Source organism: Nuphar pumila, chromosome 4 (genome assembly GCF_984573655.1).
Source record: "Nuphar pumila chromosome 4, dmNupPumi1.hap1.1, whole genome shotgun sequence".
In the NCBI taxonomy this organism is placed as follows: domain Eukaryota; kingdom Viridiplantae; phylum Streptophyta; class Magnoliopsida; order Nymphaeales; family Nymphaeaceae; genus Nuphar; species Nuphar pumila.
In genome coordinates this window covers 131,090,041-131,107,023 of record NC_143252.1, presented here as the reverse complement: position 1 = coordinate 131,107,023, position 16,983 = coordinate 131,090,041, and the positions used below count along the sequence as shown (strand labels likewise).

General features: G+C 40.2%; 2 protein-coding genes across 2 annotated transcripts in view; one reads left to right on the top strand and one right to left on the bottom strand.

Annotated features, from left to right (window-relative positions):
* Positions 1-10,397, top strand: part of LOC149841074 (uncharacterized) — a 46,817-nt gene extending 36,420 nt beyond the window's left edge. Inside the window, exons 8-9 of the mRNA XM_090003575.1 lie at positions 7,876-8,010; positions 8,096-10,397. Coding sequence (XP_089859701.1) covers positions 7,876-8,010; positions 8,096-10,189 — 2,229 coding nt within the window. The 3' untranslated portion in view covers positions 10,190-10,397. The remainder of the gene's footprint in view (positions 1-7,875; positions 8,011-8,095) is intronic.
* Positions 10,398-11,163: 766 nt separating this feature from the next.
* On the bottom strand, positions 11,164-13,476 carry LOC149841073 (uncharacterized). The gene is made up of 4 exons (XM_090003576.1): positions 13,037-13,476; positions 12,855-12,911; positions 11,792-11,967; positions 11,164-11,492 (listed from the first exon to the last, which is right to left on the bottom strand). Exons 1-4 carry the CDS (start codon positions 13,329-13,331, stop codon positions 11,298-11,300), a joined length of 723 nt encoding a protein of 240 aa, XP_089859702.1. The 5' UTR covers positions 13,332-13,476; the 3' UTR covers positions 11,164-11,297.
* Positions 13,477-16,983: the final 3,507 nt, after the last annotated feature.

The window sequence follows — 16,983 nt, the reverse complement described above, 5'->3', positions numbered from 1 at the left end:
TACATGCATAATTTACATATTTTCAAGCACATATTATTTCAATTAACCCATCAAAAGGGTCTCGGCCACCCATCTGGGGTATTTAACACATATCGGTCCAATTGACCGTGCACAAGGTCGGGAGCCACCCATTTGGGCTCGAGCTTTTGTAAAACAATAATTGCATAACACATTCTTTATTTTGGACATTATGCAAATCATACATCATTCAATATTCGGTTCATCAAACATCATGTCATGAGCATGCTAATATGTATCTTAAATATGTATTGTACTTGTGCACCAAAATCTTGTCTTTCATTCATATGCAGGCTTTAAGACAAATATGATTCCGCAATAATTCAGAAATATGCATATTAAAAAGCATGAACCAAATACATACATTTGTTCATAAAATTCTGAAATACACTCATCGGAATATGTTCGTAAACTTGAACATATACGTATTTTCATTTGAAACATATTTGGAATTCTTGCGTATGGAAAGTTTCGAAAACTTTTAGATGCTTTCTACTACATGAAAAAACTAGACAGTAGATTGTCCCAAAAATGCACAATAGCCCATGATAGTAGACATATTTCTAGTTCAGTCAACATCAGAATAAGGAACTGCAGTGAGTTGCAACCCACACTTTCTTCATAAGATATCTTATAGCTAATCGCAATCAATTCCAAGGCTCATCCTAAACAAATAGGTGGGCATCTAAATTCATGACTTACTACCCATGGGAAAAGTTGGGGCTTTTTCTTAATCAACACAGCTATTGAAGGCTCTAGGGCCTCTAGAGTCAAGAACATGCTCAAGTTTGCTTCGAGTCCTTTCTTCTTGCTTCATAAGAAGTTCTAAATTAGATTACAGGAGAATATCAACTTTATATGCAATGAACATTTCTTCCTCGAGGAGCCAATTTGCATGTATCCTCATGTTAGGATTTGCTATTTTAAGGATTGAATATTTGTAGCAATATAACTTGATAGTGTGCTGCACATAGTTGCGGAAGCTCCCTACGTCCTCAAAAACATGCTTCTTAAGAAGTGCACTTCAAAAATATGAACTACATGATTCCTAAGCTTTAGGGGAAACATGCTTTCAAAAATGGGAAGCTGGATTCCCCAATACAGAAAATGAGTCTCCTTATTCTTGGAGGTGTGCATCCCTTGGTACAGGACCATACTTCCCTTTTAAAAAATTGCGATTTCCCTATAAAACTTGTTGTGACGAGTATTTTTTGGTAAAAGCTTAAAGAATATGTCCTAAGTAGAGTATTTTTGGATTTCTATTTAATGCAGTCAATTTTAGTTGGAATCTCGCGATGCAAGTTGTTTTGTCTGAATCTAACCTCGTAGATGTGGTCAGCATGCTCGATTTAGTGGGAAATGACCATTGGATCATGTTTCAGTGAAAAAACATGTTTTTTTTCTCGAGTAGGGAGAAATCAGTGAATTTTCCAACTTAAGTTTTATATTGCCAGAAAAACCTGCACACAGGTCGGATTCCGACGATTCAGATGTCGGTTCCCACAGGTCACATCCATGTGGTCATATTGGTTGGGTCCAAAATAAGATACGTATAGTAAAAAAATCATAAGTTTTTAATAAATTTTTTCCAAAAATTCCCAAAAAATCATGAAAAATTAGCAAAAATTATAAAAAAACCCATAACACATGAAACAATGATGAAATGCACAAAATACAACCATAAAATCACATATGAAACATTTATCTCTATGAGATGCATAAGACATCATAACCAAGTTTTTTAAAAATAACACATGAAATAATAACTAAGTTTTTTTTTAAATATACCATCAATCATCATCATCATTATCTTCTTCTTCTTCTCCTCCGACATTCATATCATCTTTAATGTACGTGGGTTCTTCATCATCTATGTCGTGAGCTCCTTCTACGTTTATCCATTTGAATGTCCTCTTCATTCAGAATGTTTGCTTTTTCTTGAACCCATGCATCCAATATATCAAAAAATTTCAAACTAATGAAATCAAATTTTTCTTTGTGCCTCCTTGATGATAACTTTCTAGTTTCCTAAAACGATGACATGAAAAAATTAAAAATAGTGTGTTTTGTATGATATTAAAAAACTTTAAATAAACACATGAAAAAGCCAAATAAACTTTATAAATTTATATACTTTTCCCTCATTCGTAAGTTGTAGTGAATATAGATGAGGTCATTGAGCCTTTTGTGCTCCAATCTATTTATTTGTTTTGTATATATTTGCACGGAGACACTCCAATTTATCTCGCATCCATTTGCACTACATGTTTGACTAATAATGTGAATGGCAAAAACTCTCAAGTTTGGAACAACACTTCCAAAACTGGTCCACCACATGTCTGAAAAAATAAAACAAGAAAATGAAAAATCAATAAGACATTAACGATTACAATCATACAAAACATCATAACTAAATAAAATATGAAATTAAAATTGAAATAGACAAAGTAAATTACCTGGATGCTTTATGACACGGTTTCACACTGCTAGGGGTGGGTAATGGATCGGGCGGCCTGATGAGCCAAGCCGACCCGACCTGCCATATGCTGGGTTTGGGCCATGATTTTAGGCTCGGGCTTGTTAGGTACTGGGCCAAAACCCGGCCCGGCCCGGTCCGTGGACTACTGAGCTAGCATGATGGGCCTGAGTTATTTATTAATTTTTAATAATATAAAAATTTTAAAAATTAATTATTGCATAGTAACTTGGTAACTATTACTATTTACCTAATTAGTTGCATTAATTTTATGAAAACTAGAAAAATAATTAGTTCAGTACGTGGAAAGTTGGGAACTTGTTAATTATTACTATTTATAAATGGATTTGGGTCGGGCCAGGCTGAACTCGACATGCTTCACATTGTCGACATGCTTCACATTGACCCGTTGGGCCAATGGGCCGAGCCATGAGATGCACTTCAAACTCGAGCTCGTTAAGAAATGGGCCAAAACCCAGCCCGTTAGTACCCGTTAGTAAATGGGCCGGGTCATCTTCGGGCTGGGCCGCACTTAAAGCCCGACGGGCCGAGCTCTAAATGGGCCCGGGCCGACCTGATGCCCAGCCCTACGCACTGGTGCAGGTCTCCCAATATTATACAATGCATTATCATAAATTTTTATTTTCTTATGAATTTGATCTTGAATGCTATAATCACGGTTCAACTTTTCAATGCAATCCAAGAGTCTCTTATTTACTGTTTTGTTCGTTTTAAATGTAGGGGAGTATCTAAATGCAAGATTTAAATAATATGCTCATGAAGAGGTTGATGAAGTTTTTCAATCCACCTATGATCAATGATGTTGCATATAGGGATATACAATTTTTTTTCCATTGAAATTATATTTAATGACCTCTTTTGCCTTGTCCATGGCCTCGTAGAGGTAACCCATAGTTCTGTTTTCACTGTCAACCAATTGAAGCACCTTCACCAAAAGTATAGTGATTCTTAACAACTTTACGCATGAATCCCAAAATTCACTTCTTAATACAATATCTACAAATTTTGTTGACTTTTTTTTTTGTGTGTATGTGGATATACATTCCACTCATCTGATGAATACAATTTTTAGTGCAGTTCTATTCTTTACTAAAATTTGCATTGTAAAAAAATTCGTAGCAAATCAAGTAATTGCACTACAAATCAACTCAACACCACTAGTGTACTTTTTCATCAAGATCAAAATCCATTTATGATTATAAATAAATTTAATAACTTTTTTGGAACATCCAATTGTGTGTTTTATCTCATTCATGCTACTGATATCTTCAAGCATGATGTCTATGCAATGGGCAACACATGGGTTCCAAAAAAATGACCCATAATTTTCTGCCAATTCTTTATCTGCTGCATTCAAAAAAATTATCAAGGTCCTTGCCTTTCCGTCTGTACACCTATCTACCATGATGCTACACCCAGTTTCTCTCTATGATAGTCTCATCTCATTACAATATGCCTTCACTTCATTTACATTAGTATCTAAATTTTTTTCTCTCAAAGCATGATATGAAAACATTTTATATTAAGACCCGATACTGATTATGACATTTTCTATGACCTGAAAATAAAAAGAATTCGTCGCATTGAAAGGAATGCATGCATCATAGAACCATTTTCCAACTGCGACATTCTCTTGTTCAACTAAATGTTGAGGAGTCATAGCAGGATGAATGTCGTGTTGCGCCCGAAGGGCAGTTTAGGAGGGAAAAAACTCTTAATAGAGCTAGAAGTTCTACCTCTCGAAGAACTCCCTCCTCTTCTTTTTGTGCCCGCGACACTACTACTACTAGCACTAACCACACCTTTTTCCTTCGTTGCAGAACTTTCTATTTATGATGCTATGTTAAGGGTTGTATGATCAGAAGTAGTGAGCTCATCTTCGTCCTCTTAGGACTACGCATATCCCATTTTTGCCTCACTCATCTTTTTTTTCTTGTCTTTTTTCTCTCAGACCAGTGAGTAATTACCAGAGTTACCGGAAGCGCCTAGGAGTAAGGGGAAGCGTGCTTCCCCGATACGCGCTTCGGAAGCGCAAAACGTCGCACTTCTGAAACGTGTGGGGGAAGCGTCCCCCTTTTTTAGGAAGTGCGCTTCCCTTTTATGGGAAGCACGCTTCCCCCTCGCTTCCCCATTTTTTTTTCATTTTTTTCGCTTCTCCCTCGCTTCCGGTTCGCTTCCTAGGTCTCTTCCGAGACGGTTCATAATTTTCTTCTAAGTGGTCCCACGCTTCCCCACTTCCTAAATTTTTGAAAGTGCCTCGCTTCCCGCTCCCGCTTCCCGTATCACTTCCCGCTCCCGCTTCCTCGACTGGTAACTCTGGTAATTACTTACATTGTCATTTCACGGCATTTGACAAATTTCTTGATGTGTATGCCGCAACATTAAGATGTGTTCCAAATAAATAATGCTTCAACTGAGATACCACCCGAAAAAATAGTATGAAAATAGTTGCACTCGATTTTCAATCAGTTTTCACTCATTACTTGAGTGCCCCATTGTCATGCTAGATCATTTGATGCCATCTTCTCTAAAAAAAGCTCAATAAGAAGCAAATAATAGGATTTTTTTACCTTAACCCACTTACTTGAGTGAAAAAATGGTGAAAATGCACTCTTAATTGAACAAACTGCAAAAGCTCTCTTCCTTGTGTACGGATCACCCCCCAAATTGTTCTCATGAGTCCTAGGGTCTATGGTACCCAGACACTCCATTTGCCATTCGTACCCGTGTTGACACGCGTTGACATCCGGACACACCATTTTACCCTCTGTACATACAAGTTTGTATTTAATTTATAATTATATTTTCAATTTATAACTTTATATTTTCAGTATTTAATATATATTGTAGATATTACATATATATTTAGATTATATTCAGTTTATTTTGAATTTATGTGATATATATATATATAGCGGTATCCCCGTACTCACATTTTTTGGAATTGTTGTGTCGTACCCTCCGTACCTGCACCCGTACCCTGGTGACATAGCCTAGGGTGTGTAGATACCTCTAATGGCTTCTATACAAATGAGAAAGTTGGCCCTCCAGAGGTCTTTAAAAGTCAAAACTGAAAATTACGATTCGGCCCTTTTTTAAGTGCGTCGATGGTGTATCGTATGATACATACAATACAAATAACTTATCGATATTTTCCATAGTAACGATATGTACCGTACTGTATTGTACGATACATACAACATTGGTTTCAATGACTGTTCTGTGTCCCTTCCTGCTTGCTTCGGCTACCATTTCCAACTTCGTTCCCCTCATGATTACTAAATGCTTAGTGCACTTGCTTTTGCACTCACTTATTGCTCTATCAACTATGGTTCTGAACTTTTAGATTCCATAATTTCTTTTTTCAGAGGATGCCTACAGCAGTACGCATTGACTTGATTTGGGATCACTTTAGGAAAGTCAACTAATAATGAGGTTTAAATTCTCCAACCACATGCCTTTTAATGAATTCATTTTGGGAAAAGATCAATCATTATGGAGGAAGATTGACTTGCAAAGCCGAGCCCATAATGTTGGGGCAAGACTTATGAAGTGAGACCATATATTGGAGTAACTTAACAATGATGATATCTTCCTTTCTTACCATGTATTCTACATATCACTGAAACTATAGCTTTCTTCTTTTCTTTTAATTTTGTATGTGAATAGAGGTATAAGGGTTCTTTTCATGCTGTCATCTTTTCCATCATTATTCCATGCCATGACCATTATTTGGCATTTTGTTCATCATGGTTTATCCTTTGCCATTTTTCATCACCATACCCTCATCACCATTGTCATATCAGGATTTTTTATGTAACATGTTAAACACCTCTTAGAGTCTTTATTAGCTTGGCATGATCTGTAACTTTTTGCTAGTTTTAACATTCCATATCTACATTTTTGTGTCAGTCGCTGCTCGCTTTCACTATCCCTTCTCTCTTAGTAAGAACACCTAATTTTGTTTCTGCAATATCCATTCACTTATAACCTTGAGCGCCATGATCCAACGATTGCTTGAATTATCTACTCAGTACCATCTGGACCCTTCAATTTTAAATGAATTATTCTCTTCATGGCTGTAATTCGAACACCTTTCTTTATTTTTTACCCTCAACTTTCTGAAGAAATGAAAATGATCATGTTTATTTTCTGTTATTTTTTGCTTTTGTCATCATTGCATGCCATAATGATCTCAGCTTGTGCCTTCATCTTTTGTCCTTTGGCATCATGATCTGTTGGGCATGCCATAATCATTATACTCGTACCATTTTGTCTTTGTATATGTTATCTCATGCTATCATCATCTCCATCAGATGATCCCATCATCTTGTGCCGTCACTATTTTGTCTTTCTACATCAAGAGATTTTTTTCCCTTGTTTGAAAATGAAAAACAAGGGAATTTTTAATCTCTATGTTATTCATTCAACTCTTTCTAAAGTATTACCTGCATTCCTGAAGATTATATTACAGATTTTTCTTTGCAGCATTTTGTAGAAATTAAACAAGACTCTTTCTTTTCTTTTCTACATGCAGTGTATCTCATATTCCACCATGTCTATCTTCCCGTAAAAACTAAAAGGTCCCTTTGTTAATGTGTTCTAATTTTTTCATTTATGTATTCATCTGTCTTGTATCTTGCTCTTTGTTAATGTGTTCTAATTTTTTCATTTATGTATTCATCTGTCTTGTATCTTGCTCTCTTTTTTTTCCGAGTCTAACTGGATGCCCTACACATTGCTAAATCGGGTAAGTTTTCCAATTTATTTTCTGTGTGCGTACGACTGCTGGTATTTTTTCTAGTTTCAGTCATTGCATTTTAATAGCAAAAGATGTCACGTTTCAATAGTCTCTGTAAAAATCATGGACATGCACACGTGTGTGTGTGTGTGCACATGTAATTGCAATTTGAAGCCTCTCAGAATCCCAAACATTTTGAAGATATTTCATCATTAGTTTCCCTAGGGTGTTGAATCTTCTTTAGAAGTTTTTAGAATGTGATGATTGCTATCATGCAAACAATTATTAGAGATATTTCTGGGACTAAGCTGTTCCTGAGAGAGAGAGAGAGAGAGAGAGAGAGAGAGAGAGAGAGTAATGTTGAATCTGCTCTAACATCTTTGTGGGATTTCTTTTATGCTGTAAGATAGTGGTGCATATCTTGAATTGGGTCCCATTTTAAATCAGTTGTTTTTGTCAAATTATTCATTTTTTTTCAGGAGAAAAGCAAAAGATTTTGATCCTTCTGTCTCATGCTTATAGTTTCATCTTGTTTTAATAATCATTGCTTGGTTCAGTGCTAGAATGATTCGCTAAAGGTAATCAAACAATCATATTCAGTTTCACGATACATTGCTAGGTGGAAGTCAATCAATCAGATGAAATCGAAGCTCAGGGTGCTTATGAAGAATTATACGTGCATGTATCTGCAGAGACATATGAGAAAGTTGATGCAGCTGTTGCTTTAGTTGAATTGCTGGTCACCCCAGTATCTGTAAGTTATCCATGCTCTATTGCTTCTCCTTTTACCACTTTTACACGGCTTACTTGGCTCCCCTTTTTTTACTCTACAAAACTAGGGAAAATCTGCTTCTACGACGGATTCAGTTTCAGTTTCTGGAGATGTTACTGCATTGGATCAAAATCAAGTGGCGGCTGCTGGATATATGATGCCGATGGCAGCTGGTAACGTGGGGATACAACCTGGTCCTCCACAAGGTCCATACCAGCCATATCCTGGACCTTGGCAGCCACCTAATTTATACATGCGCCCAGTCCCTTCCTATGCTTTTACTCCAAGCACGATGCCTGCGGCCAATGTCCCCCCAAGATTTCCACCATCCACCATTACTCCTTTCAATGTGCCTCCATTGTTGAGGGCTGGTCCTCTTGCTCCATCAGGTCTAAAGCTGGATTTATTTCATAATAGACCACAACCTCCAGTTCCACTTTTTCTGCGCCCTTATGCACATGAAGTAAGACCACAGTATCAAATGGGACCTCCCAGCCATCCTGCCCCTGTTCAGCAACCCCAACCATTTGTCACTGCAATATCTCGACCAAACACAGTGCTGCCTTCGACTTTTCCAGCTGGGCAATCCTTACCAGCTCAACCTGTGGGGATGCCAGTTCCAACTGCACCACCACCTGTGCGACCAGCAGTGATGCGACCAAATCTGCCCATGACTAATGGACCACTACCTAGCAGACCTCTTCCTGGAAACTCTCATGGATGGTCAGGAGCACCGACAACTGTTCCACCGGCAAGGCTGCTGCCAAATATGATTCCTATGGCCCCACGCATGATGCCAGGGTCACCAAGTCCTGTTCCTTCTGTTACTCAACCTTTACCTCCAACGGTAAACAATATGCCAGTAGCACCAGTCCAACGTCCAGCAGAAGCACAAACATTTTCTTCATCCTCTTCTGTTGGAAAACTTGCTGTTCAATCACATGCGCAAATGCTGGTGCCACCAACCATATCACAGCTCCCTCCTGGTTCTGCAATAGCACAGCCTTCAGCTCCGTTAGGGTTAAGGTCAACACCAGCATTGCTTCTCACACCATCAACTGCACTAGGCCCATTGCCAGCACAAGCATCAGGACCTGCACAAGTTACTGCATCATCGGCACCAGTAGCGTCTCCACAGCCAACGTTTACACCTACTCCAGTATCATCAACTGCATCTCAGATTCTGCCACAAATGTCACCATCTCTGGCACGACCTCCAGCACCACCAATACTATCTTCACCAGCTGCAACATCTATGCAACCTGGATTGGCACAAGCATCAGCACCTGCACCAGGATCCATCCCACTGCTTTCAACTGGACAAGGATTGCCGCAGGTGCCCATGGCATCTCTGCGCCCAGTTTCTGCACTTGTTTCTGTTTCAGGAAGCTTTCCAAACTTGCCTTCCTCAAACATCTTTGCTGTATTGCCGAAGCCCCAACGCCCTAGCTCTAGTGACTTTACTTTTCAACCACAGAAACCTCAAGCATCAACTTCACAAAGTGAGACAAGACCAAGCATCCAACCAGCTCCAAACACTTCGTCCAGGCCACTTGCTCCACTTATCCAACCCCCACCTGCTCCTCAGGCTCCATGGTTCCGGCCAGCAGCACAAAATCTTCCACAACCAGGAGGGATGCATGGATTTCCAAGGCCGCACATTCCAGTACCTAACCAAACAATCCTTCACACACCTTCACAGGTTGCTGGCTTTGGAGGTAACCCTACCGTTGCCCCACCCTCACCCTTTATCAACTCCCTTGGGCCACCTAGGCTACTGAATCCAGTTTCGCAGATGGCACCACCAAACATGGCAGGATCACACTCATCGAATATGCCATTGCTGCTGCTTGATTCTGTGCCTGTTCGTCCAGGTATTCCACAGCACATACAGAACAATACACAGACGCCCGGGACTCAGCCAGCAGGCTTCATGGTTACAAACCAGCAAACAAGTAAAAGCCCTGGCTATTTGCCGGTGACAAAACAAGCATCAAGCCCGTCAGGTATTAACCAGATATATGATCCTTTCTCTCCCACATCGGTTTCATCAACTCAAACACAGCAGGGCAGCAATGCGGCCAAGGCAGGAATTGAGAACAGACAGCCAGAAACCGATGCTGAGTACGAGGATTTGATGGCTTCAGTTGGTGTAAAGTGATTTTGGTCCGTGCAACTCTAGGACAGTAACATGAATCCGATACTTGTCACCTTCAAAAGCCTGACCGGTTTAACCTGTCATATAAATAGCTCCCTTAGGTAAAAAATTGTGAAAAGGGGAAAATTTAGTCAAAAGTACCTCGACTCTGAAGTATGTGTACCTTTCAATAGTTCTGAGTTACCAATCGGCCAGTCTTTGATTGTTTTTCTTTTTGGTGGTTTATGCTAGCAATTCAATTATAAATTGGTAGGTATAGAAGAGATGAAAGCATGTTTACATGCCTATCGTTTTGTCATTCAAATCAGCAAGAGTTTGTGATGGCTCATGGCATGGTGGTATAGTATATCATTGTTGTACAGCGCACAACCATCTGCCTCAACATGGAACATAGTATCACGTTGAAACAAAGTAAGTTCTACCCCTCCAAAAAGGATCCCATCCTTTGACATAGGATGGGTTCCATCCTATGTCAATCCTAGCTGTTGAACTGAAGCATCTGGATGGCTAGGATCAGTCCACATCCAGGTGAAAATGTGGACCAAGCCTAACCGTTTGGATGGCTAGGATTGAATGCAGGACGGAACCCATCCTATGTCAAATGATGGGATCCGTACTGTTTCTCTGGCTGAGATCATTCCATTTTATGGCATGAAAAGGCAAGAACTCACCCTTAAAAAAAGAAATGTAGCACATCTTTCCATTTTTTTGCCTTGTTTATTACGTGGGGAAACCGATGCCTGGTCAGCTGACCTGCCGGGCTGAAAAGTCCTGTAAGACCGCAGCGTAAAACCCCCAGGCTGCTCCATTTGCTGCTAGCAAGGGAAGCACACCCCGATTATAGAACTGTCCTTCAGCTTAAAGGCCTTTAGCCAATCCACTTAGCCAGGCAAGTAGTGCCCTTGTGGGCTGTTTTCATCTTGAGATGATAAGATTACACGGTCTCTCTCTCTCTCTGAATTCGAACAAAACGAGAATTGAACAGAAATGGCTTCAGTGAAATGATCATTTATTGTAATTCGATCCAGCCAAGCAGACGAGAAAACAGATCCTTCGGCTTACATAAGAAAGCGGAGGAAGAATGAATTTACAGGAGAGAGAATCTGAAACTTCAAATTGAAGCGCCGGATCTGAGCACCTTCTCCAGTTTCTCAGCTTTGGCATAATCCTTACCTGTTAAAGGGCCAGCGGGAAAAGGTGTGATCTCAACCACCAGATGTGGAGTAGGAAGTTCATCAAACAAGGCCCGCACGTTGTTACAGCAAACAGTTTCACCATGAGCACTCTCCCTCCTAATCTGACACCCCTGTTGAATGCCCACATGTTAGTTTCTTTTTTAGTGAAATGAAAGTAATATAATTCCCAAAATTCAAGAGCAGTGTTTCAGTGGTTTAGGGGTTCAGTTTCTCCAACATTGCTGATCAATGGGAAATATTTGCAACCCTTCATAAAGGATGGGGCCTCAATACCGAGATGATGGCCAGCACTAACCTCATCATTTTGTTCATATGCCTATGATGTATGAAGGATGAACTCCTTGTATAAGAGAAAACCATGAAGAATCAAGTTTAGCTCCGCTTTGCTTCTGGTTTATAGCTACTCTACCTTGTGGGAAGTGGCGTCTACGATATGGTCATCTTCTGAAAGCAAGGATGCGATTGCTTTAAGCAGACGACGGCCTTCTGATTTCGATGGAACCCTGTAACTCCTCTTCAGTGTACCCTTTGTTGTAGGATGCCATTTGCTCACTAATTTCCTTCTCTTGTTTGCTTCGTCATCCTCTGTTTAACCATAAACAGAGTACCAAGGATAAGCACTCCAACTTTCAGGCACAGAAAACAGCTTACAAACTACAACCTAGATAACAAGAAGAGATCACTTTCACAAATTATACTCCTCATGGCCCCTATAGTGACAACTGCCAATATGGGGAAACCGAAAAGAAAACAAGGGTTGATTTCTTAACAAAGAATTTCAGCTAACAGAAGCATTCTTGTGGCACTTATGAGGTGAATTAGGAAGGATTGATTGACGAAATATGAACCAGAGACTGAATCCTGATATAACCCAGAACAACACATTTTTGTTGCCATGAGATGCATTGGCTGCTGCCGATCATTTGATCAGAGTGAAGTTTAGAGTGGGTTCGCTTCATTGACTATATGAATCGCTTGAAAAACAAATGTATTAATTTCGAAGCGAATCTGTTACAGGATCAAGTCAGATCGGCTTTGTTGGCTTGGAAAATGTGGTTCGAGGAACCATACTTGAAGCAATTCGGCATAAATTGATACTGACTACTCATAATTTGGTAACTTCAACCTCATTCCCTTATCTTCGCCACGAAATAGCCTATATCTACTAATTGCATAAGATGAAAAAATCTGCAAGTATGATGGGCCAAGGTGTTTTTTTATTAGTTTTAGTCCCTCCGATGCTGATAATGAAGTTCACACAGGGACCTCACAAGTTCGAAACCCATTCGAAACTGGGTGTACTCCCCAGTGGGCAGGAGGGACCTCAAGAGTTTTACTAACGGAAGACCAGCCAATGTGCGGTGGTTTTTTTCCCTTGGATTATGCAGAAAAAGAAAAAGCTCTCTTTCTCTCTCTCTCTCTCATACACACACACACACACACACAGAACAGCTTAGGCAGAAACCATGTACCTGATTTCCCCATGAAGCTCTCAAGCCACCTAGTGAGCGGCACATCACTCCCTGAGTCTGCACATCAAGAAGGAGTCATTTCCTAGAGGCTGTACCCCAAACGATTGACACACAAAAAGAAAGAAAAGAAAGAAAGAAAGAACCAAATGGAGGTATCCTAAGGAGAAAAGAAGGGGGCATACCAGAAATGAGTGGGATGCTCTGAGAGCCAGCCAATCCTGCCTTCAGCAGGGCATAGTAAATGCACAGTCTACCTGCCCACAGCACCGGCGTTTCTAGAAATGACGCCTGTGGAACACCCGAATTTCTACTGCTCCTGGAACAAAACCGCTGGTCCAGAGTGCTGCTAGTCTTGAGGGTGGTGTTCTCCAGAGAAGGAAACAGGGATTTGGTCAAGATGTTCGCAGGCACGTCCTTTCTTGGGAAGTGGGTGTTGGGGAAAAGGGAAGAAAATGGGATTTGGAGAGAAGAAGACATCGGTAACGAGGGATCAAGGTTGGATCTCTTTGTCAAGGACGAGAAGAAGCAAGAGATGGATGGTGGGGGGTTGTGAAGTCGGGAAAGGCAATGGGAAAGTTCAGAAGCCCGTTTTGATAAACCCCGGCCAGGATATTTTCCTTGCTGGAAGCTGCTGCAGGAAAAAAACGAAAAGAGTGGAGACCACGTTGGGGAGGATTAGACCAATGAAAACGCCCATGGTTTTATCGGTATATCCCAAAACACACATAGTTCCATGATAGGTATATCCAGAAGAGACGGATCCGAATCCAATTTCATGCGAAAAACAAGATTCAGTATAAGCTCTTTCACCATTTGCATCAGAATCTGAATCCAGCCAACATCCTATTAGTCAGATCTGGTATTGTTGCACCCTCTTCAAACTCCGACGAAATCGGTTCGGAGCTTGGACTTGAAAGGAGTCTCGGTCTAGCAATAGACAAGTGCTCTAGTTCGAGCGAGAGGATCGTGCCTGAAGTTCTTAATCCTTCGATAATGGGATGAATGTGTCTGGGGTGTAGACCTCTTTGGACACGATGTGTTAGATGCCTAAGGGTAACCGTGGTGTAGGGTTTAGGAGGTTCTGAAAAAAGATCTAAAGAAACAAAAAATTGAGTAGGAGTCAAGAAAGAATTTCAGTTTAGATCCGATATTGACTAAACCAAGGGCTTGCTGAACACTTACAGATGTGTGTTAGGATTGTGATAAGTTGTTGGATAACAGTAAAATAAGTTGTTGAGTGACTGAGATAGTCAAACAATGAAAACATGGTTTTTGGGCTAATCACATGAATGATGTTTTAGTTCTAGGATTGTGAAAAGCAAGATAAATGTCTGATTACATGTTTAAAATATTGGTATCAGGGGTTTATAGAGTTGGTTACCTGAGTTAGGCTTCAGAGAGGGTAGTACAACATAAGTACGATTGTATAGGCTTTCGAACAACTTTCTCGAGCAGTGTAGCCTTCTATAATCTCTGAAAGGAATACGTGAAGAGCTTGAGTCTTTGCTCAAGCTGGATCCACCACCACACATGTTATACCAGGTGAGATCAGAGAAAGAAAGAAGAGAAGAATACCTCAAAAGAGGAAGAGACATCCAAGGAAAGAGAGAGAGATAAGAGAGAGAAGAGAAAGAGAGAAAATGATGGCTAGACCTTTAGAGAGAGAAAACACAATTCAATTACCATATCCCCTAGGGATTCTCCAAGGCTTCCTTATATAGGTAGATCTTGGATTGAGTCTTAATTATATAAAATATGTTCTAATTAAAAAGTCAAAAGATTAATTAGACTAGGACTCCTATCGAGCTAAGGACTCTACACTAATTAAAGAACAAACCAAATAAAAGTCTTATCCATAATAATTAACCAAACTTAATTAATAATTAATTAATTATATAACTAGGGGATATTCCATAGGTCTATCTAGAAGGACACACCTCCTAGGTGGACCCCATTCCTTAATTATCATGCCTTCTGGGGTTGATATGTGTCATGCTTCTTCTCTTTACTTGGACTCTGAATCTTTGACTTGACTATCATTAGAGAAGCCATGCCAACTGTCATATCATCATCCTGAGACCCACATTGTTCTGGTCAACCCCTTTAAGGTTCTGGAAGTGATGTTTGGATCTTGGGCACTAGATCTAGATCTATCATCATAATCTGGACTGTAACGGATCTACCACACTCTGAAGTACCTTGCCCCCAAGGTCTAAAATTTGGGAATCTCCTTTTCAGGTCAAGTTCCTACTCCCATGTGGCAGTGTGTTTTCCTTTGCTATCCCACTTTACGAGATGTTTTTGTATCATGTGATCATACTTGCAGAGTCTCTTGGTCTTCAAAGGGCCAGTGGGCAGGGGCTCTCGATCCTCATCATGGGGAGCTTCTACTACTACTGACAACTCACCATGAAATGACTTAAAGTGGGACACCCTGGAACACAGGGTGTGTGTGCACCTCACTGGGCAGGGCTAGGTGGTAGGCTAGCTTTCCAACCCATTCTTCAATATTATATGAACCGAAATACTTCGACAGGAGTTTATGGTAATCTTGAGCAAAGAGGGTCTTCTAGCCTCTAGGCTTCCTCTTCAACCAAACCCAATCTCCTACCTGAAACGACTTATCTAAACAACCTTTGTTATAGATCTACTTCATACATTGTTGAACCTTAGCAATATTTTGCCTCAAGATAGCGAGAATCTCATCCCGCGTTCTCAAGTCTTGGTCAACTTCGGGAGATACAACACTCTCGTGCTCATAGGCCATCACCAACGATAGTAAAAAATCATACAATACCTCAAAGGGAGTTATATCAATGGTTGAATAATGACTTGTATTGTAGGCATACTCCTCCCACGAAAGGAACTGGAGCCATTTGTTCAGGTGGTCCTCCACAAAACACAAGAGATACGTCTCAACTGCCAAGTTAATAATCTTCGTCTGACCATCTATCTTTGGGTGATGTGATGTATTGTAGTTCAGCCTGGTACCACTCAAAGTAAAGTAGGAGGTCAAGAACTAACATAGGAAAATCGTGTCTCGATCACTGACAATGCTTCTGGGCAAACCATGGATCTTGACCATATGACTCACGAACTAGCATGTGACCAACTCGGTGGAATACTCTCTAGGCAGTGGGATAAAGCGAGCATTTTTTGAAAATTGATCCACCACTATCATAATCACTTCATTCCGCCCACACACAGGTAAGGCCTCCATGAAATCCATGGATATATCCAGCCAGGCATGCTCAAGAATAGACAATGGTCGTAACAACTCAGATGGTTTATTCGTGAGATATGACAAGATCCAACTCAGTAGGAGTTGGTATTGTTTTTTTCACTGCACATAAGAAGGGTTCACGATAGGAGAGGATTGCTTGAGTTGACTAAGAAACTTATCTGGACATGGAGTAGTTTCATTGACAAACCCAAGAAGCTTGAAGCTTTTCAATAGAGGGATGAACTGTGATTCCCAGAGTAAGAAGTTGTCATTAGATAACTTCACGTTCAAGAATAATCAAAGATTGATTGAGGCAATCAACATGTTAAAGAAGGAAGATGATACCATTGTACCAACGACCCTATTAGATGCACCACTGTCGTTAGCTCTGCTAGTGTTAGACGTGAGCTCTATGGATGCAGGTCGACACTGCTCTGATATCAAATTAACGTAAGAAAAATATGAGAAACTACACCAGAAAATAAGGTTAGAAAATATGAACACACAAGGGTTAACATGGTTCGATTTTAATAGGATCTATATCTAAAAAAAACAGGAAGATCTAAGACACCACTCGTGAGTCTCTCTTCTCCATTAACTTCTTTAAATAGAGGCATAGAAACTTTCAGACTTTGTATTCATCATTTTTTAAAGCGGGGGTGGCTGAGTCCACCTCAGTATGAGGCATGGATGGAGGCCTTTTGACCTCTACTTAGAAGAGAGTCTGAGTTGAGCTATCGATAGCTCATGCCAATCATAGCAGTGAGTAGGTCGAGGCATTGAACCTATCGATCACCAGTTCCAGAAGAGCAAAGAAAAAGGGGATGCAAGTGCACACACTCACATCAGGCCTAGTGGAATCATAGTGTAGATCGAGTGAAAGAAGATAATGCAGAGATTCCTCTG

Coding starts and splice junctions, on each gene's coding strand:
- LOC149841073 (XM_090003576.1), bottom strand. CDS start 13,331: ATGTCTTCTTCTCTCCAAATCCCATTTTCTTCCCTTTTCCCCAACACC. Junction 12,912..13,036: donor GAGCATCCCACTCATTTCTG/GTATGCCCCCTT, acceptor CTTGATGTGCAG/ACTCAGGGAGTGATGTGCCG. Junction 11,493..11,791: donor TAGACGCCACTTCCCACAAG/GTAGAGTAGCTA, acceptor GGCATTCAACAG/GGGTGTCAGATTAGGAGGGA.